Source organism: Frankliniella occidentalis, unplaced genomic scaffold, assembly GCF_000697945.3.
Source record: "Frankliniella occidentalis isolate FOCC.00 unplaced genomic scaffold, Focc_3.1 Scaffold168, whole genome shotgun sequence".
NCBI lineage: Eukaryota > Metazoa > Arthropoda > Insecta > Thysanoptera > Thripidae > Frankliniella > Frankliniella occidentalis.
The window spans coordinates 803,198-823,512 of record NW_026267294.1 but is presented as its reverse complement, the minus strand read 5'-3'; the positions used below and the strand labels follow the sequence as shown (position 1 = coordinate 823,512).

Here is a 20,315-nt window from a genome sequence, read left to right as displayed (position 1 = left end):
GAAATTAGGGATCGTCCTGAAAGTACGTCCGTTTTTCTCATATTCGTTCATCCAATTCATGGGAACCGGGCGCCTGCGAGACTCGGGGTAGGCCACCCCGCAGAACACGCATGCACTGAAGGCACGATGTTGCCTACCCATCAGGCGCCATGAGCGCTTGCAAAAGAGGCAGATTTAATTTTTCCCTGGCCTTTGTACTAACAAACAATTACACTTTTCGTCTATATCACCGCACACCTCTTCAACCGCATTCAAATAGTTAATAAGCAAACACCGTCAGGCATATAGGCAACGGCCAACCATACAGTGTAAAAATTCAAATGTAACTGTATTCAGACTTCAATGGAACCATTTTGAAACTAAAACAATCGGTTTCGTAACGGCGAAAGACGGACGCACATTCTGGATTGTCCCCAGGCTGGGGTGCAGATGAGAACTCCGCCGGGGTTGATACAACTTACCTTTCCGCTGACACTTGTGGCCACGGGGACGGGGGGCCTGGTGGGGCGCAAGGCAGGGCGCAGTGTAGGTCGCGGTCGCAGTGGGAGGGGCGCGGGGGTGGGCTTCTTGCCGCCGTGACGGCCCTCCAGGAGCACGGCCAGAGCCTCCTCCTCCTCGGGGGTGAGCTGCAGGTCGCCGGGCAGCAGCGACGACACTCTGGGCGTGGTGGGGTGCGCCGGGTCGGCGGAGCCCTTGACGACGGGCACGCTGGGCGCGGTGGTGGAGCCCGCGCTGCGCGCCGCGGCCGCGGCCGCGGGTGGTGGCGTGACCACGTGGATCAGAGGTGTACCCTCGTGGTTGCCCCTAAACACGGGCACGTCGTTGGGCTCGTCGTTCTTGTGCAGCGCCACGAGGGGAGCGGCGGACGGCAGCCCTAGCCCCGCGAACCCGGACACCACCGGAACGTCGGGGCTGCCCTTCTTGTTGTTAGTGAAGCGTCGGGTGCGGCGCAGCGGGGTGTCCGGGCCGCGGCAGGGGCCCAGGGGCGAGCCCTGGGGCGGGCAGCCACCGTTGTTGCTGCGAGACAAGTCCTGGGTGAGGTCCAGCGCCGCGCGGTGCAGCTGCAGCGCCAGGTAGCTCTGCACGAGCTGGGGCGTCAGGACGTCGTCCAGGGTGGACGCGCCGCCGCCGCGAGCTGGCCGCTGCAGCGAGTTCGCGGGCGGCTGAGACGCTCCTTTGCCTTTCGCAGGACCATGTAACACAACACACAAAAAAATGTAACACCTCTACGGATTTGAACCCGCGCTCCTCCGGCCGACTCCGGCCCCGCCCTTGACCTCGCCGCCGTAGGCCGCCGCGCTGACGCTAACACACCTGTGATTGATTGCGCTCCCTCGGTAAGGCGCCCGGCGGGGGACGACAACACTTTGCGTTCTCCGCAACAACTTGGAATTATTTTTCTCTTTATTTTTACCTCCGGGCAGCAGCAGCAGGAGAGCAGCATCAGATCTGCGATTTGTTTCGTACAATTACTTTGAGATGGCCGCGCGGCCTTCACGAGATTGTTTTCCACGCAGGCTGCTGCCCGTTTTTGTTGTTTTTATTTCGTTTATTTCCCTCCTCGGACCGCGGTGAGCAACTCGCCAGCCCGCCTCTCCTCGGGTCCTTTTTGCTCCTTATTTTGTAGGATTCGGTTTGTGAGTGGTTCGCGGGCGGCTCGGCGGGCCTAACAGCAGGTTGGCCGGACGCGGATGGGCGCCTGTGTGACGAGATCACAAGCGCGGCGTGAGAACCGTGCGGTTGAGCCAGCCGCGGTCACGGTGTCGCCTCCCATCACCTGCGAGTGTCAACCGACCCATCCGACACCGAGGTCTAGTCCTAGTCCTTATTTTTCTGTGGTACAGAATAAAAATAAACAGAATAAAAACGAATGAACTCGGAAACATCCAGACTATTATCCGTTCCCTCCAACATGATCTTTTTCATGGTTGCCACAAAATTTTCATTTCCATTTTCCCTGAGTTTTCCCTGATTTCCAGACCGTTTCTCCCCAAATTTCCCTGAGTTTTAGGCACAGTTCCTGGTGAAATACTGGGGCAAACAAATGCCCTTAACTGTAATACAAGACCGCGAGCGAAGCGAGCGCGAAAACTTTGGGGACAAAACACCCTACTGGGACGTCAAAATGTGTATTTGACCTAAACAGCGAATAGTTTGCAGTTTGGGGACCAGTCAGACCAAATTTCCCAGACTTTTTTTCATTTTCCCTGAGTTTTCCCTGATTTCCCTGACAGTTTTTTATTTCCCTGAGTTTTCCAGGTTTTCAAGGTTTTCCAGAGTTGTGGCAACCATGTTTTTCCGGGTATAATGTGTAAGCCGTCCATCAATATCCCGATCGTATACATACGACATGTCTTGCCTAATCACTATGCAGAAGCCCGACTTTTTACCGTGTAGCCGTAATTTTTTAATGTCACGCGAAGCTGAAGTCGTGTCAATCTACTGTTTTCCAGAGGGCTGAAGCTGCTGTTCCTGGAAATAACACACGCGGCGGGCCATCCCGGACAGATAATAAATTACTGCTATTGATGCTGTCTGGGTGTAGTCTCTTGGCAGCGATTGCATTCAATTCGCGACCAGAGATGTAGTTATGCAAAGCGCCCACAGACGGGAAATGGGTAACGATACAAGCACGCCTGTGTCGCCGGTCGGGAGGCGACACATTATCGATGCCGATAATCGATGTATTTGATGAGTCACGTGATGCAGCGGCGGTGGAGGGTGGCGTCGAACTCAACCACCTGCTCGACCTCGCTGAATAACTTCCCCCTGTAAAGGCCCCGGGGGAAAAGAGTAGTCAGGGGTGACCCACCGATAGAACGATCCCCGAGGTTCCGCGACGGAACGTTGGACCCTATAGTCGTCAAACGCCCCCTCGCCCGATCAGGGCCCTCGTAGTAGTACTTCAGGCGTTCAGGGCGGGCTACTTGCTCCACCCAGATGCTAAGCGGGCTTGCCTACCGAGCGTGCTGCCCAGCGAAGCCTGACCTGCTCGCTGGCCTATAATGACTACAGGGTGGGTGTTCTAAGCCTGGTGGGGTTGTCTTTTCGACCACGAACATCTAAGGATATTGGGGTACCGCAAATTTAAACCTCCTAGGCGAGCTACGAGACCGGCTTTAAGGCTTGCCTACCTCGAAAAAAAAACACGTCTAAAATCACGAACACGACCCAGTGAGCAAGAGTTTTTGATAACGATAACCTTCCGATATTGAATATCGTAAATTGTATCATTAACTATAAAAATTGCACTTAATATCTCACTGGGGAACACCCTCTTTGCATTTGTTACAGCGTACCTCACACCTTGCGCACGATTGGGAAATCAGAAAACTTTCGAATTGCGTTTCCTCGCGTTGGGGTAGCGTCTCCGCCGAGGGATGATACCTCCGCGGGTGGGGGTGGGTACTCACAGTCGCAACCCCGGGCGGTGGGGGTGGCCGCGGCCAGAGCCAGCAGCAGCAGACCACCTGCCGCCAGGGCAGGGTGCCCCGCCCTGGCCCGCATCATGTTGGCCACGCTCGTGGTGGTCGCTCCGTCGGATCCGCACCGCGCACCGTCGTCGAGGTCCAGACCGGCAGCTCGGTGTCCAGGCCGAGCAGAGGTGCGCCGAGGAGGAGAGGTGGTGCTCGGTAAGACGCAAGACCCCCGCGCGCTGCTCTCGGAGCTGACTGACGGACTGGACCGCGCGCGGGTGACACCTCCTGTCCAGGCCGGCTTATCTCGAGAACATCTCGCCTCGCCTCGCCTTCGCAGCTGCCACGCTTCCTCCTGTGTCTCCCGCCGGTCAAGCTCTGCGCGTGAATGATGCGATTCCACGGAGGTAAAGGGGGGGGGGGGGCTTTAGGGCCGCCTGCTCCCACTGGCACCTGAACCCTGATTCAATTGCCGGAGGCAATTATCCAAGAGGGAGCGTGGGGAGGGGGGAGGGGGGGAGTTGCGGGTGGACCAACGTATCCTGCGCATACGGCGCTCGCCGTCCTCCCTGCCTCCATCGCTTGGCGCCCGTGGCGGCACGCAACCTCAGACACGGGTGTGCGATGGGTTGCCTACTCTCTCGTCCGCAGGCGCTACAGCCAGTGGCCGTGTCCGCCGTGTGCCTGGTCGCGTGGGCACTGGACTGGGCGGCAGTAGGGAGCCCGAGCGATCGTGTTTGTGTGATTGGCATGCGGGTAGGAGGTGCGACATGCCGTCGCCCCTTGGATGAATGTGCTCTTGTGTGAGGCGGACAGCACGAGCGAGTGTTCACGCCAACGCCATGGTAACTAGCGCCCCACTCCCATTATTACATTTGCAGTAGTTTTTGACACATTTCTCCCCCACTTCTCCCTTGTGATGGAAGGCGACGATCGCGTGGACACGGAGCAGACCTTGAACTATGACTTTAACTTCAACATGGTCCTGGCCAAGACGCTCATCAGCAAGTTGGGCCTGCCCCAAGGTAGCGCTCGGCCGGCCCTTTAGCACTATGTCGTCGACGCCGTCGTCACTCTAACGCGGTGTGTGCACCCCACCGGCCCCTCCCCCAGAAAGACAGCTCGCCACCGAGTGGCTGCAAAAGCTGTCCACCTCCGGCACGTCGATGGAGGAGCTCCAGCTGCGGAACATGTTCGCCTACTTCCTGGTGCTGAGCCTGCAGGAGGGGCAGCTGCGGCCGCCCTTCGACACCGAGCCGCCCGCCGCGCCGCTGCCCAGCCTGCAGCACCTCCTGGTCTGGCCGATCGCTTCCTCCTCCCAATACAGTGCCGACCGAGACCGGGGCAGCCTCTGACGACACGTGGGTGGTGCGGGTGCGGGGGGGCTCTCGGCGTAGCACCGTGGCGTGGCGACATCTGGCGGCCGCGAAAGAAGCCACGTGGGCCGAGGAGTTTACATGCGCCCGCTCTGCTCCGCTCCTCAAAGGTCAGGGCCTAGATCTCCCTAAAGCCAGCCGCTTCGTCCCGGCCCCGGCCTCCCACCCGCGGATGGCTGCCAACCTCGCTGCCTTTGCAGCAAAGCGGTAGGGCGGTAGGGTGGCCCGGGCAGGGGCGCGCTAGGGCTGCAGGGCAAAGGGAGGGCCGGGCCTCGGGCCGGGGCCAGGCACTCCGCGGGGCCAGGGCGGTCACGGCAGCGCCGACCCGGCCCGCGGCACATTGTCTGGTGTCACTTCTGCCACGGCCTCGGTGCCGGGCAGGTGGTGGCATGGGGGACATTTCGTGTCAGAACGACGGGAGTGCTTCGTCACCAGTGGGGGAGCGGAACAGGGCCGCAGCCGCACCAGGAGGTGGACCGCGAGTCGCGATTTGGCGGGCGCGAGCGAGATTGCGCGCGCCGCCACGCCTCGCCACGCCGCGCAGCGCAGTGCCAGACCGCGGGGCCGCGGGAGAGAACCGCGGGCGGGGTGCCACAGCGCGGGGTCCCGCGCCCCGCGCAGTGCCGCGCCACCGCCACGGGACTGCCGCTGCGGGCTGCGGGCCCCGCAGCTGGGGCTGGGGGTCAGGGCACGCGCTGGCTTGGAGCCCACATACCCTGAGCGCTCGCGGCTCCCGTTGGGAAAGAGAACCACCTGCACCACCACCACCACCACCACCAACCACCACGACAGCCATCTCTTGGATCTCTCACCCCGTATGCCGTATGGCGCGCTGATTCTTATGCTAATCGGCGTCCTTGTATTAACGAGCTGACGCCGCGCGGGCCGCGCGGCATCACCCAGTCTTGGGGGCGTCTGCGGCGCAGTATACAACATCCTTATCGGCGGATGGGCCCGATGGGGCTGAGGCCGCGCGATCGTCCGGGTTTGGCCGCGCTCAGGCGCCTGAGGGTCGTGTGCAGAACAGCCGACACACTCGCGGCTCTCCTGCGCATCCGTTGGCAATATGAATCACCCAGGAAAAGCGCCCTTCGTACGACGGAGCGAAACTAACAAGTTAAGCCTTTGCAAGCTCCCATAGCGCCTGATGGGTAGGCAATCTCTTGCCTGGTGTGCAAGCGTGTACTGCAGGCTGGCCTACCCCAAGACTCGCAGGCGCCGGGCTCTCGCAATTTGTCGAACGTGTAAAGTCGTGCATCCGAGAACAACGGACGTACTTTCTGGGCGATCCCGCGTACCACTCGAGCAGCATCCTGCCCACCGCGCCAGTGAACTGAGTCATTCCTATGGTCACTCCCAATCAGACAAACGAGCCGCGCAATCCCACGTCATCCGATCCGAATGGAAGGAGAGAGTGATGAAACATCCTGCCATATCTGAGTCGGGTGTTTCTTTGCACGCACCTGTGCGGATGGGTTTGCCTATAATCCCTCTGCCTGTTCGGTGCCGTGGCCCCTGTGAGTAAGGCAAATCAATCCGCCCCTGGCGTGCGTGGCGCGCGTCATGCTGAGAAACGCCCGATACGCTACAGAATTTGCCGCAGTCTTCCCGCAATATTTTCGAGTGCAGTTCCGTGTACAGCCTAGGATGAGTGCGGGTTGCTTCTGCAGCGATGCTTTGCTCTACGGGTGGAATGTTATTGGGAAAGCGGCGGGGCAGCGAGCGTGTACCGTACCGTACACACGGTGCACACGCACGGTAGTGGCCAGTGCGCCACCGCGGGACCGGGTGGCGCCAGGCCGAGGCGGGCCGAGGGGAGTGGGAGGGAAGACCTAGTGTTGTTCGCCCTCGCCTCACTCGGGGTGTAAACTCCGCATCACCCGCTAGCGGCGACGACAGCGACATGCGCCGCTGCCAGCGCGCGGCATATGAGTGGGCGTGTTTATGATAAGTACAGTTTTCACTGACTTGTTTTCGGATGGTCGAGTGCCTGGCCGGCCGGCCGGGCCTAACTGCGTTACACCGCACTGCGGCGAAGTCCGAATTTGCTGCGCAGGAAGCGCTCGCGCTGAGCCGGCGGTCTGCCTCTGCCCTGGCGATGGTCGCGGCCGAGGGTAGCTTGCTGCTCAACCCCAGACCCCGGGTCGGCTACGCCACCCTGGCACCATGCCACGTGTACGATGTGGCACGTGGCCGGGCACCGGCCGCCCCGTCCGCGGTGTTGTTTGTCTTCCCGCTCGGACCCGACAAACGCGACTCAATTCCGACTAAATTTGGCATTAGCGAGTCCGACACAGTTCGCACAAGCTAAGTGGGTCGAGGGGGAATGCAAATGGCCGTGGGCCGCGGGGGCGCGTCGTTGGACTCTGAGCTGACTCACCGCGGCGGGGCGGACCGGGCCGGACCGGGCCGAGTGACTGACCCTCGCAAGGCCCGTGCAGGCCAGGCGCGGCCTTTAGGCGCAGCGGGCCCAGCGGTGCATGAGCAATGTATAATGTGCAACGCGGGCGTGCTGTGTGCGCAGCCCGGCGAGGCGTACGACCTGCGGGGCGGCCAGGGCGCGACGGAGGCGGCGGCGGGGGCGGCGCAGCAGGGCGGGGGCGGCTCCGGCCACGATCGCCCGCCCCCGTACGAGTACTCCCCCGACGGCGGCGAGTTCTTCGCTGCTCAGCCCGTGCCGCGCTGCGGCGCCTTCTGCTACCTCGCCGTGGTGGCGCGCCAGGACCAGTGAGGCCCGAGCACGAGCCGAGCCGCCCTGCGTTGTTTGAGTCAAGAGCTGCGGTTGTGACGTCTCACGCCGCCGCAACCTACAATCGCATCACCCGACGGATGCCCTGACGCGCTTGGGCAAGAGAGTTGGGCGAATACAGACTGCAAACGCAGCGACAGAAAAGTTTTGATTTCTTTTTCACAGCTTCTTTCAAATTGTTTAATAATGAACACATTCCAAGAAAAAGAAAGGTAGCTAGATCCTTACTCTAAAATCCTACAAATAAATTCACACTTCGCCCACTATATGTTCTCTTAAATCTGATCAGAAAGCAAACATGTCCAAAATCTTTAAATTCATTATAACTAAATGCCTCTCCCCTCCCTTCCCTTGCAAATGTCATCAGATGTCAAAAGAATAAGTAGAATAGAAGTAGTCTGTCCAATATTGACAAGCATTAGGTAAATGTAACTTAAAAATACTAAGATCTATTAATTATCAGGAGGAAAACTTTGATAGAGGCAAGCCTTGATAAACTGTATCAGAGAATGAGGTACACGAAACTGTCTTAAAATGGCAAACTACCAACGAGATTGATTAACAGGTTATTCAAACAAGGCACTGAATGAAGCACAAGTACAATATATTTCACAAGTTTGGTAGTATGCTTACATTTCCTTCTGAAGGGAGGAGATTTTAAAAAAATTACTTATATGAAACAATTTGCACTTTAAATGAATGAAGGCATGTGCTTTCCAGTCCAGATTATGGTCAATACTGGATTGTAATATCACATTCTTTCACACACCAAATACGCATTAGGTACATTCTGAGTTGTAATTCCGTTTAAAGGAAACAGGTTGGCCAACATAATTAATCTTTATGGTCATAATTTCACACAGCGAAAGACCATAGCCGGAATGTGAATTTCAAATTGTGTAATAGGCACCAACATTAAAACCTATAGCAATATATCAGCTCACTTTCCCACAAACCGCACATTTGTCAGTTCAATGCAGCATCAAGCACATATAGTGTGTTCTTGTAACATCACCCATGCCAGTGTAAAAGGAGCAACAAAATTAGCCCCAATTAAGAATGAGACTTTTTACAGTAAAAGCTTTCACACCATCTTAACAAATTTTCCCTCAATCTGATAAATACACTATCTTCAATTATAAGAATAAACAAATAAGTCATAATTTGCACAAATCTCATAAAAAAGATGTAGCTATTCAATGAAAAATAACTATAAAATCCCCACTCAGCACAGGGATTCCAAGTAACCGCACTTCAGATTCCACGGACAAAACTATATAAAATTAAAAGAACCTCACTTTCACAACTGGAGTTGGGGAAACATTCTTCGTGCCTCAAATCAGCAGACCATCCGAGCATCACAAGCAACAGATGATGAGACAGTCATGTAACGGTCAGGCTGCTGTAAAGATGTCTTACTGCATTTTGTTTTTGTAGTCCTTCAATTTTATTAAAATTTCACAAGCAATGTACAAAGACGAACTCTCACATCCCACTGCTGGAGTAATTTCACAAGCAATGTACATAGTCGAACTCACATCCCACTACAGGAGTAAAGTATGTGATATCCGAAGCGACGCACACACTCACACCTTAAAATTCACCACTGGGATGAGTACGTAAAAAGAGAAATACACCATAACATTATAGACTGAGTGAATTAAAAGGAAATTACTTATAACAAATCATAAATAGCCAACAACAGGCTTTATGCCTCCTTAGGAATGGATACTGTAACAAACTATTTAAAAACCTAGGCCAGACCCAGATTCTAGATCAACTTATTAAATACAAGTCACATGAGAAGCACAATAACTTAGTCTTGTTACATGGCCAGAACCATGGCAAGTTGATGTAGAATCTGTTTCCACCATCCAATTAACCACACTCAGTCAAATACTCAGTTAAACTTGATTCATAATACGCAGCAAAACATCCAAAGAGTTCTTGGAAACAGACAGTCCTGCCGTGAAAGATAAATAGCAATGTGTTTTGCGGCCACAGTCCCAATCTCTCTTGCAGAAACTGCCATGAGGCAGCCACTGATGGTCAGGAGGGTGAACTGAAGAAACTTAACGATTTGCACTCTTGAGCTGATTGGACAGCCAGTCCAGGCCCTCATACAGGCCATCACCGCTTGTTGCACAGGTGGCTTGAATGTACCAATTGCGGTTACGTAGTGAGTGAAGACCCAGTTTATCTGTTATTTCAGCAGCATTCATTGCATTCGGCAGATCCTAGTAGAACAAAATTTGAAATGATAACTCATAAAACTTTGTGACAATGAAGTTCAACTGTGGAGAAAACCTTACCTGTTTGTTGGCAAATATGAGTAGCACAGCATCCCGAAGTTCATCTTCCGCAAGCATACGCATGAGTTCCTCCCTTGCTTCACCAATTCTCTCTCTATCGTTGCTGTCCACAACAAATATCAATCCCTAAAAAACAGTAAAAAAAAGAAAAGTATGAACTTTAGCAATCCAAACTTAAGAAAGAGAACAGAAGAATAAGAATCTTAATGGAATAGAAACTGACTTGAGTGTTCTGGAAATAGTGCCGCCACAGGGGCCTGATCTTGTCCTGACCACCCACATCCCACACTGTGAAGCTGATGTTCTTGTATTCAACAGTCTCCACATTGAATCCTGAAATATAAAAGAATTGCAAATATAGTTATGGGGAAAGAAAATAGTTAAAGGAATAATAAGGCAGATTGCCATAAGTTATAGGGGGAAAATAATAGATGAAGTAGTAGTTAAAGGAAAAATGAGGCAGCTTAAGATTCTTACCAATAGTAGGAATAGTAGTAACAATCTCTCCTAATTTCAGTTTGTACAAAATGGTGGTTTTACCAGCAGCATCCAACCCGACCATCAATATTCTCATCTCCTTTTTGCCAAAAAGGCCTTTAAAGAGGTTTGCAAACATATTCCCCATGGTGAATGGTTAAAAGAGGAATCTGTCCTGAAACACACAAACACATATCCTGAATTAGTAAAGTTAAATCATTACTCTGAACATCTTTCATTGATTAACTCTTTTGCCATACAAGAGGCTTTAAGTGTCATCAAACAGTATACACAACATGTAATGTGAGAAACAAGATTGTGCAAGAAGGTGAATCATGATTTGGCAAAGAGTCAAGAGCATTTTAAATTGATCCAAATTATAATCTTCTATAGGTAGAAATTGCAATCAGCCAAAATCAAGCATCTTAAATCAGATGAAAGGTTCTTCATTTAACTGAGTTCACTTCAAACAAAATGGCAAAAATTAGACCAATACCTATGTGACATAACCTAGTGGAGGTTACACATGTTTCAAAAGCAACCCAAAGGGGGAAGATACCAGATCATAATAAAAACAATAATAAACCTAAGTGCACATCCAAAATTTAAAATGATTCAGTATTGTCAGAGAAATAACATATCAATACTGTCAGTGACAACCAACAAGGTGATATCCATCAAGTAAATATAGGCCACATAAAAGGACATGGACAAAATGACCAAGAAAAAATTCTCCACAAGATTGACCACTACCATCGACCAATGTTAGTTTCATGAGAAAAATCTGAGAAAAAATACGCTGGCGAGGTAGTGAGTGGTCAGGCATGACGTCAGACATTTAGGTTAGGTACGACGCAAAGTACGCCCAAGCTGTTTATGTCAAACATATATTAATATTTGCAACAAAAGTTAGGTAGAAGACTTTTTATCCGTGAGGACTTGTACAGAAAATATACCAAAATAACAGTACTTAGAGCTGATAGGGGGAAAAGTGGAGCTCCATATTGGGCGAAACTAGCACCACCTTGAAAGGAACTCTTACTAGATATTCGCATAAAGGCAAAAAATAAAATCTTTCGAGAGTTCAAACAGAACTTAAAAAACTAAAGTATCCAGAATTTTGTCTTGCACTTCATCCAAACCTGTATGCCAACAATACTAGTGATGAGGCCTATAATTAGATTTTGACAGAACCGAAGCTAGCCCAAACTCAACTAGGAGTGCTGGACAAACGTTCTACAGCGCGATCGTCCGTGAGAGGTCTACACAAAATAGTAAGCAGCAAATATTGCACCGAATTGACGAAGTCCAGCAGTGCAGGATGGGCCGGCCCGGTCCGGTATAGGCCTATGGCTGACAATGGAATATCAAAGATGACTCCTCCCAACAAAATATCTTGAGAAAAACCACACAAACTTCAGAACTATTCGCCACGAATGCACACCGAGAACTGTACGACGATCAATCGTCTCCCAGACACTTACTTCTTAGAAAATAGGGGATAATAACTCCCGTCAATTTACTAACACAATCTTAAGAAAGCTGTTGTGAGTCAAAATGGCGGACGTGGAACGGGAGGAGATCGCTGCCTTCATGCCACGTATCGGGGCGCGCGCGTTGTGATTGGCCCACGCGGTCACGTGACGTTATAGGCCCGGCCAGTGACAGGAAACAGGTTGCGACCACCGCAGAGGCGGGTCCATTTGAATGGGGCGGCTGTCCTGATTCTCTCGACCCGATTCGCAGATTTGATTTAGACAAGTGACTTCTAGCCTTCGCTCCCAATCCACCTAGTTTGCATTTGCAGCGCGAATCTCGATTGAGGTCACAATCAGCCGCTCGGAGAGAATGTGAGATTTGTTCAAATGAAATTCGCTATGCCGAGCGCCTTCTCTGCCCGGAGTCATTGCGGGAGAGTCGTCCATTTAACAACAAATGACGCTCATAAAACCATAACCTCCTTTCAAACGCAATCAAAGTTGGCTTGTCAAACCTTCACATGCTACCTTTCCTTTGATAATCTTTTGTCGTGATTGTCTTATAAGTCATGGCAGGGCCTAAGAAGTTCAAGAAGGACAATGGTAGAGCCTACTTTATTTTAAATTAATAAACTGTTCTGATTATCTTACTGCGTGTAATACTTTTGAGTATTTCGTAATGTGATGCGTTGCATATGAACCACTATTTTCTCTGCATTTCATGAAGTATCATTTTAATACTTCATTATTTTGTTACGTTTACTCACAATCTATAAATTCAAACAAAATATCTTGTCTGTTGACGAAAATCAGTAGCTACCCATACTGCCTCACTTCCAACCACAGTAAAACAACCCACAGAATACAATAATAAAGTACATTTCCTTTATTTGTTTTTTGTGTTTTTTTTTTCAGATAGTAAGAAATGGAAGAAAAGGAAGAAGGAGGATGATGATGATTATTATGATGATGATACAAATGATGGCATGGATGGGGGTATGAGATTGAACTGAATTACACTTTAGCGGGTGAAGTAAACTTGCTGTATATGCTCTTCCGTTCACTATAATTATTTTTCTGTAGATGGAGTCCCAGATGCAGCAAAGAAAAATGCAGAAGCTGCAGAAGGGGCTGGTGTTTTGGAGGATGAGTTTGGAGCTAAAGATTATCGTCCTCAAATGGATCTTAAACAGGATCATGGTTCTCGTCCCCTGTGGGTTGTGAGTATAATTGAAACCGGTCTCTTAAATTCAATATTTGGAAATGTTATGCCTCTATGAAACTATAAACATTAGCTTATTGCATATTGATTCTTTATGTTAGGCACCAAATGGACACATATTTTTGGAATCCTTCTCACCTGTGTACAAACATGCTCATGATTTTCTAATTGCTATATCAGAACCTGTATGCAGACCTGAACACATTCATGAGGTGATGCTCCTTATTTAACATCAAATATGCAACTAATGAGAAATTCCATCATTGGGATTTGTTCTTCACTCAGTTCCTATTTTTTCCTTCAGTACAAGCTGACTGCTTACTCATTGTATGCTGCTGTTAGTGTTGGACTGCAAACACATGATATCGTAGAGTACCTGAAGCGATTAAGTAAAACTACTGTGCCTGAGGGTATAATAGAATTTATCAAACTATGCACACTCTCTTATGGAAAGGTAGGACACAATAATTCATTTGCTCTTGTAGCCTATGGCTTGTTTGAATCATCTTAGACTCTTTTCAGGTCAAATTAGTCTTAAAACACAACCGATATTTTGTGGAGTCACCATTTCCGGAAGTATTACAGAAAATGCTAAAAGACCCTGTTGTTCAACAATGCCGGTTGAGGCGATCAGCTGAGGGAGAGGGTGAAGGCGAAGAGAATGTTGATGCAAATGGTTTTATTACAGCTGTTAACGACAAGAAAAATGTTCCACAGGTATAATTTGACGGACTTTATTAGTATCATTTAATTTCATTGTTAAGTGATTTGATTATCATAATTGAATGTGTCCTTGCAGTTTGGTGGTGCAGCACCTGCTGGTCCCTCAAGTGAGCAGCAACCTACTGGTCCTGATGCTTCACAAGGACAAGAGAAGGAAGGAGAACCTGTCCCAGAGGACATCACCACATTTTATGATAAAATTGATAAAGAAGAAGAAGATGAGGATGAAGCTGTCCTCAAAACTGTATCTTTTGAAGTCAATCAGGTGTGAATGTCTCACCACGCGAAGCAGCATACCCACCTAATAATTTTAATTTATAATGCAATCTAATAATTTTTGTTTTAGGAAAAAATTGAAATTCTCCAGAAAAGATGCATAGAGCTAGAACATCCACTTTTGGCTGAATATGATTTTAGAAATGATACTGTTAATCCTGATATAAAGTATGTACACATTACCCAGACAGTTTATACCTTCTAATTTTAAATAGCATATCTAATGACGCTGATATGTTTTTCTGTTTGCTAAAAACAGCATTGACTTGAAGCCCTCTGCAGTGCTGCGGCCTTATCAAGAGAAGAGTTTAAGGAAAATGTTTGGTAATGGAAGAGCTCGGTCAGGTGTCATTGTACTTCCCTGTGGCAAGTTTTTTTTCCTCTATTCTTTGTGTGACTGTCAATTCATTCATTGGAAAAATATTTTCTGAACTCTGCCAATTCTGTTCCACTTAGGTGCTGGAAAAAGTTTAGTGGGCGTCACAGCATGCTGTACAGTTCGCAAGAGAGCTCTAGTATTGTGTAACTCTGGTGTCTCTGTGGAACAATGGAAACAGCAGTTTAAAATGTGGTCTACTGGTAGGACTCTTTCTTCATCAAGACTATATTATATAAAACATGACATTATCAACATATGAAACGTTAAAAAAGTATATTTTTTTGACAGCTGATGATAGTATGATATGTCGCTTTACTTCTGAAGCGAAAGACAAACCAATGGGCTGTGGCGTTCTTGTAACAACATATTCCATGATTACTCACACCCAAAAAAGGTCATGGGAGGCAGAACAAACAATGAAATGGCTGCAAGAACAAGAGTGGGGAATTATGGTCCTAGATGGTAGGAGCTTTCATAACTACTTCTATAGTTTTCAGAATTAGTGCCATAACTGTTTCTGTATTGACATACTTTTACAAATTCTAGAGGTCCATACTATCCCTGCTAAAATGTTCAGAAGAGTGCTCACAATCGTACAGTCTCATTGTAAATTAGGGCTGACCGCAACCCTTCTGCGAGAAGATGATAAAATTGCAGATCTCAACTTCCTCATTGGTCCAAAGTTATATGAAGCTAATTGGTTAGAACTCCAGAAACGAGGATTCATTGCAAGAGTTCAATGTGCTGAAGTATGGTGTCCAATGACACCTGAATTCTATAGAGAATATCTTTTGTGCAAAACTAGTAAAAAATTGGTAAGTCAGCATCACTGGTGCACCAGTACATCAAGATGTATCTCATATTTTCAATGTTTGAGAAGTTTAAAAATCTCTTCGTGTTATTTTCTTAACAATTTTCTTTTCCTCCTTTTAGTTGTTGTATGTTATGAATCCCAGCAAGTTCCGTGCCACTCAATTCCTTATAAGGTACCATGAGAGACGTGGAGACAAAACAATTGTCTTTTCAGATAACGTTTTTGCCTTAAAACACTATGCAATTAAAATGAACAAACCTTATATCCATGGTCCCACATCACAGGTTCAAAATCCATTCTATCTTTTATATTCAGTACATATTGAAATTACTTGCAACAGTCCAAATGGAAAATCATAATTGTATTTCTTGCTTTTTAGAATGAAAGAATCCAGATTCTTCAGAATTTCAAATTCAACCCTAAAGTCAACACAATTTTTGTCAGTAAAGTTGCTGATACCTCTTTTGACCTTCCTGAAGCCAACGTTCTAATCCAAATCTCTTCTCATGGTGGCTCGAGAAGACAAGAAGCTCAGAGGCTGGGTCGAATCCTACGAGCTAAGAAAGGTTAAAAAATATTTGATATGTTCTGCCTTTCCCTAAAAATTTAGATTTTTACAAATTCAAATTATTAATGTTATTTGAATTATTTTTAACAGGTGCTATTGCCGAAGAATATAATGCATTCTTCTACACTTTGGTGTCTCAGGATACTCTAGAAATGAGTTACTCTCGCAAGCGACAACGGTTCTTGATCAATCAAGGTTATGCCTATAAAGTAATCACCCGATTGGCTGGAATGGAAGATGTAAGATCTTATTTGCACTTGATCATCTAGTTTTAATCTTCTGGATTCATTTGAAACATACACTCCCTCCTGTTTTGTTGCCCTGGACAGGAGTCAGATTTGTTCTATGGAACACGAGAAGACCAGGGTCAATTACTGCAGCAGGTATTGGCTGCTAATGATATGGATGCTGAAGAAGAAAGAGTTCCAGGAGAAAACCCACAGAGACCAGTAAGTATTTCATTAATTTTAATCTTGTTTACCACTAGAAAGCACGGTAAAATATTGGTAGTTCAATCTAATTTTCTGTTTTTCTTGTGTAGGGCTCACGGCGGGTAGGCAATATGAGTTCTATGTCAGGTGGTGATGATGCTGTGTATCATGAATACAGGAAAGCATATCTTGCTTCAATTAAACATCCGCTTTTCAAGAAGTTCCGTTCGTAGGCAGTATTGGATGTGTAGGGCAAAATTCTGTCTCCAACCATTATTAGGACTGACAATTATCAGTAATTCCTTATTCTCTGTTTCATTAATTCTTTTCCTCACATAGTTGAAATTTTTTTCAAATAAACACAGACTGCATTGTTTGAAACTCTACTTCTTTGATAACATCCAATTCCAGCGCCATTTTTGAGTAAAGAAAGTTCATAGACAATTCAGGTTTCAGAACACTTTATTAATTACCCTCCACAGCATGTTAGCAGGCTCTAGTAAACATTTAAAGGCAACTAAAGCAATAGATCACAAGCGCAAATTTGTCCAAAAATTATAACAGGCCATTCCTGCATCATGGAGTGGTAAGACTTGACATAAGAGCACAAAAACAATAAGTTAGCACAGCCTTTAAACTATAAAAAATGAAAATGAACCTTCTAACAATGATAAATAATGTAGGTACAGTAGATGATAATGATACAACTCCTACATAAAACATTAATACCCTAATGAATATGTAGATAAATAAGTAAATAAATAGGTATTTGGTTTGGCATTATGTATCATGGAACAACACACACACATTATGTCCATTCCCATTTTGGATGAACAAATATAAAGGTAATTCAAAAAACAAAAAAGAATGATTAGTTTGTTGAAAATTAGGATTCACAGAAAGAAAATATTGAGCCCGATTGTAAGAACCACACAACCATCAATTTCAGTACATAATGAGCATGGCGTACCATTGCTTTTGGTGAAAGCCTAATTGTGCAGAAAAAAAGAAAATCAGCGAAGGAAATGCACAAAATTTACTCAGCATTCAAGCTGATTGGAGATGTAACTAGTCAGACGGCAGTGAATTGAACATTTCCATCAGGCAAATGTAAATGTAATACTGATGTAATGGCAATGGCTTATGTTACAATATATCACATGTTCAGACAAATTGCTTTCCAAGTCCCAAATTCTGGAAAGGTTTGCTATAGAAAACATATTGAATGGTCTCTGTCAAGAATAGTTGAAACAAAAAGACTTGGCACCAAAATCCACTAGTTATCATCAAAGTACCAAAAACAGACTATAGTAGTGTAAAATGGCATGATGTCTTAACAAATTCACACTTAAAATAAACAGTGAAATTTCTTATTAAAATCAAGTCAATATTTTAAAGTAAAACTAAACAGTAGAAAAAAAAATATGAATCTTTAGTTGGATACAAAATTACTAAAACTACACTATCTAAAATAGTTTTTCAACCATCTCATCTAAGACAAATCTCTTACTAATAATAAACATGATACACAATTAGCACCTCTTGGAAAAAATTGCACAAATGTATAAACTTGATTGATCCAATATGTGTGCCGGTGATTGCTACTACCTTCACATACTAGCACTACCACATATTTTTTGACTAGTTTCATGGTACCTAAGATTATGATCTCTATTAACTGTACAAAACAACAGTCAAATATGGAGCAGGCCCAAAGCACATGCATATTAATAATAATAAGCATCCCCAAGTAACTGCGCTTTGTCATGAATGTGTCAAAATGATGTGATTTTGACGTCATTTCCACACTAGTTGTTGTGACGTAATTCAGTTTACTAAACGTGATGTCATTTACATCACTCTGAGGTCACAATGACATTAACTTTTCGTATAATGAAACACGTCACAAAAACTAGTGTCTCAGTGATGAACCTCTCTCTGTTACTTGGGTTAAACAGATCATACACAAAGTGCAAACAGTACTGTTGTAAATAAAAATCAGAGCATCACAAATACTGTATCTCTAATCTAGTGTTTGTTTCAAAATCCCTGTCAATATGTTACTATTTAAATGCATCATTATGAGGTCAAAAATTTGATTTAAGAATTAATACCAACATCAGTATGAAAATAGATATTTTCAATATCGTCTTCTAAGTGAGCATTGATTAATTTTTAAATTAGTCTGCTGATGAGTCACAACAATCAGCTATGCTACTGTACTTTTTGTATAAGTATAGCACATTGAAAGCCACAAGTTCCCCCTACAGTGTCTCTTTCTTTACAATCTAGATATAACATCTCTTGCTATAAATGCATAAAATACCTCTCATCGAATTTTAAAAATCATGTGCAGATACACAAGAGTACAATTCACAATCTTTCATCTATCTTGCTAGGCATACAATGTCTTTCAATAGAAAGACAAAATTAATAGCAGCAAGAAAGTAAATCACTGAGACCAACAAAACAACCATGTGTTGCACCTTACTTATAGGACAATATGATTAGGCAAGCAACTACTTAATATAAACATTAAGACAGTTACATGATGGTTATTTAAAAGATTAATTTCCATTTCAAAGTGGACTTTCCAGAAACACAACTCATCTGCTTTTCGGCTGACAAGTCTAGCACTCACATTACAACACATTTATTTGGACGCCTTCTACGATATTTGACTTGTTCCGCAATTGGTTGATTCCTGATGGTCCGCACCACCTGAGAAAAACAAACCAGATTGAATTGGTTAAAAAAATCTTGAGTACAGACTCAGGACTTGCAAGCTTTTTGACTTTTCACAGGTGTCTTATTAAGGGCATTTGTAGGTGGTCATGACCTGCATATGCGCTTGAATTTAAAAAGCAAGATGAAACACGTACCTCATGGAAAGCAGCATCAACGTTTAGTGGAGGATCCTTAGCACTTGTTTCAATGTAAGGTATGCCAAGTCGAAGAGCAAGATCTCTTCCACTTTCCTCAGGAATTTTACGATGATGAACTAGATCAACTTTGTTAGCCACTAGAAGCATTGGATATGAATCCCTGATAAAAATAAAAACAGATTGAAATGCTGAAATATTTTGAATCAATGGAAGGTATAAGAGTTTTATGTGTACTGTACCTGTCTTTGACACGTAAGATTTGTGTGTGAAAGTTCACAATGTTTTCATAACTTTGAACATCAGTTACAGAATACACAAGCAGAAAACCATCACCTTTACGCATATATTGTTCCCTCATAGCGCTAAATTCTTCTTGTCCAGCAGTGTCAAGAACTATAATAAATGGAAAATAATTGTTAAATTGTCTACAGCAAGAAGAAAAGAGTGTGAAACAAAAGATGATTGCGTCGCTTTAATGGATCACAAAACTTACCATCCAACACACACCAAATACCATCGACTTCAGTATGCTGTATGTAGCTGTCTTCTATTGTAGGATCATAATCAGTAACAAAAAGCTTTTGGAAGAACTGAATGGTAATGGCACTTTTCCCCACACCACCATCGCCCACAACAACAAGTTTGTACACGGGCAAATTTTCACCTGCTGGTGCTCGTGAAGCCATGATAAGCAGAACTGAGAACAGAAATAGAGATACTATGTTAAAACAAGAATGCTAGGCCGCAAAATGTTTGCTCCAGCAGTTTCAACTGTAAGCAAAATCTCCTCTTCGAGAATAGTACCAAATACAAAACAATAAATTTGTGCAATTCAGTAAAATATCTCAGCTGTTATTTCTTAACCTTCATAAAAAAAAAATGAAAATAACGATGAGGGTCTGACAACAAGGGAAGAAGATAAATAAAATTAGGACCTTTTCCAGCACCGATGCAGTAATTAATTTAAAGGCGGAAAAGCGTCGAAACAAGATAATGTTCAAAAGAAAACTCACATGAAACCACACGAAACACCAGTGCCAAAAGTAAGGTCTCAAGTATGGAGTCTGGCTAACTAATTCTGACGCTTTCGTCCCGTTTCGTCGCAATATGCGCCTGCGCTCTACGCCTGAAAGGAGGCAACCCGCCCAGTCACAGAGGTTAGTACGGCAAGAGTAGGACTAGGATTCTCGCGAGTGGGGGTGGAGGGGG

General features: G+C 46.1%; 4 protein-coding genes across 4 annotated transcripts; 2 read left to right on the top strand and 2 right to left on the bottom strand.

Annotated features, from left to right (window-relative positions):
* Positions 1-4,307: 4,307 nt before the first annotated feature.
* LOC113208830 (uncharacterized) lies at positions 4,308-4,936 on the top strand. The gene is made up of 2 exons (XM_026426033.2): positions 4,308-4,441; positions 4,530-4,936. Exons 1-2 carry the CDS (start codon positions 4,336-4,338, stop codon positions 4,769-4,771), a joined length of 348 nt encoding a protein of 115 aa, XP_026281818.2. The 5' UTR covers positions 4,308-4,335; the 3' UTR covers positions 4,772-4,936.
* Positions 4,937-9,400: 4,464 nt separating this feature from the next.
* On the bottom strand, positions 9,401-11,972 carry LOC113208930 (ADP-ribosylation factor 1). The gene is made up of 5 exons (XM_026426185.2): positions 11,815-11,972; positions 10,331-10,505; positions 10,077-10,186; positions 9,854-9,979; positions 9,401-9,778 (listed from the first exon to the last, which is right to left on the bottom strand). Exons 2-5 carry the CDS (start codon positions 10,476-10,478, stop codon positions 9,614-9,616), a joined length of 549 nt encoding a protein of 182 aa, XP_026281970.1. The 5' UTR covers positions 10,479-10,505; positions 11,815-11,972; the 3' UTR covers positions 9,401-9,613.
* Positions 11,973-12,248: 276 nt separating this feature from the next.
* On the top strand, positions 12,249-16,602 carry LOC113208879 (general transcription and DNA repair factor IIH helicase subunit XPB). Its single transcript, XM_026426114.2, has 17 exons — positions 12,249-12,411; positions 12,724-12,804; positions 12,892-13,028; positions 13,132-13,242; positions 13,335-13,484; positions 13,553-13,747; positions 13,830-14,018; positions 14,100-14,197; positions 14,289-14,395; positions 14,486-14,608; positions 14,697-14,870; positions 14,955-15,223; positions 15,342-15,506; positions 15,602-15,788; positions 15,881-16,029; positions 16,120-16,239; positions 16,332-16,602. Exons 1-17 carry the CDS (start codon positions 12,378-12,380, stop codon positions 16,452-16,454), a joined length of 2,412 nt encoding a protein of 803 aa, XP_026281899.1. The 5' UTR covers positions 12,249-12,377; the 3' UTR covers positions 16,455-16,602.
* Positions 16,603-16,665: 63 nt separating this feature from the next.
* LOC113208880 (ras-related protein M-Ras-like) lies at positions 16,666-20,298 on the bottom strand. The gene is made up of 5 exons (XM_026426115.2): positions 20,120-20,298; positions 19,600-19,803; positions 19,346-19,499; positions 19,104-19,266; positions 16,666-18,942 (listed from the first exon to the last, which is right to left on the bottom strand). Exons 2-5 carry the CDS (start codon positions 19,790-19,792, stop codon positions 18,859-18,861), a joined length of 594 nt encoding a protein of 197 aa, XP_026281900.1. The 5' UTR covers positions 19,793-19,803; positions 20,120-20,298; the 3' UTR covers positions 16,666-18,858.
* Positions 20,299-20,315: the final 17 nt, after the last annotated feature.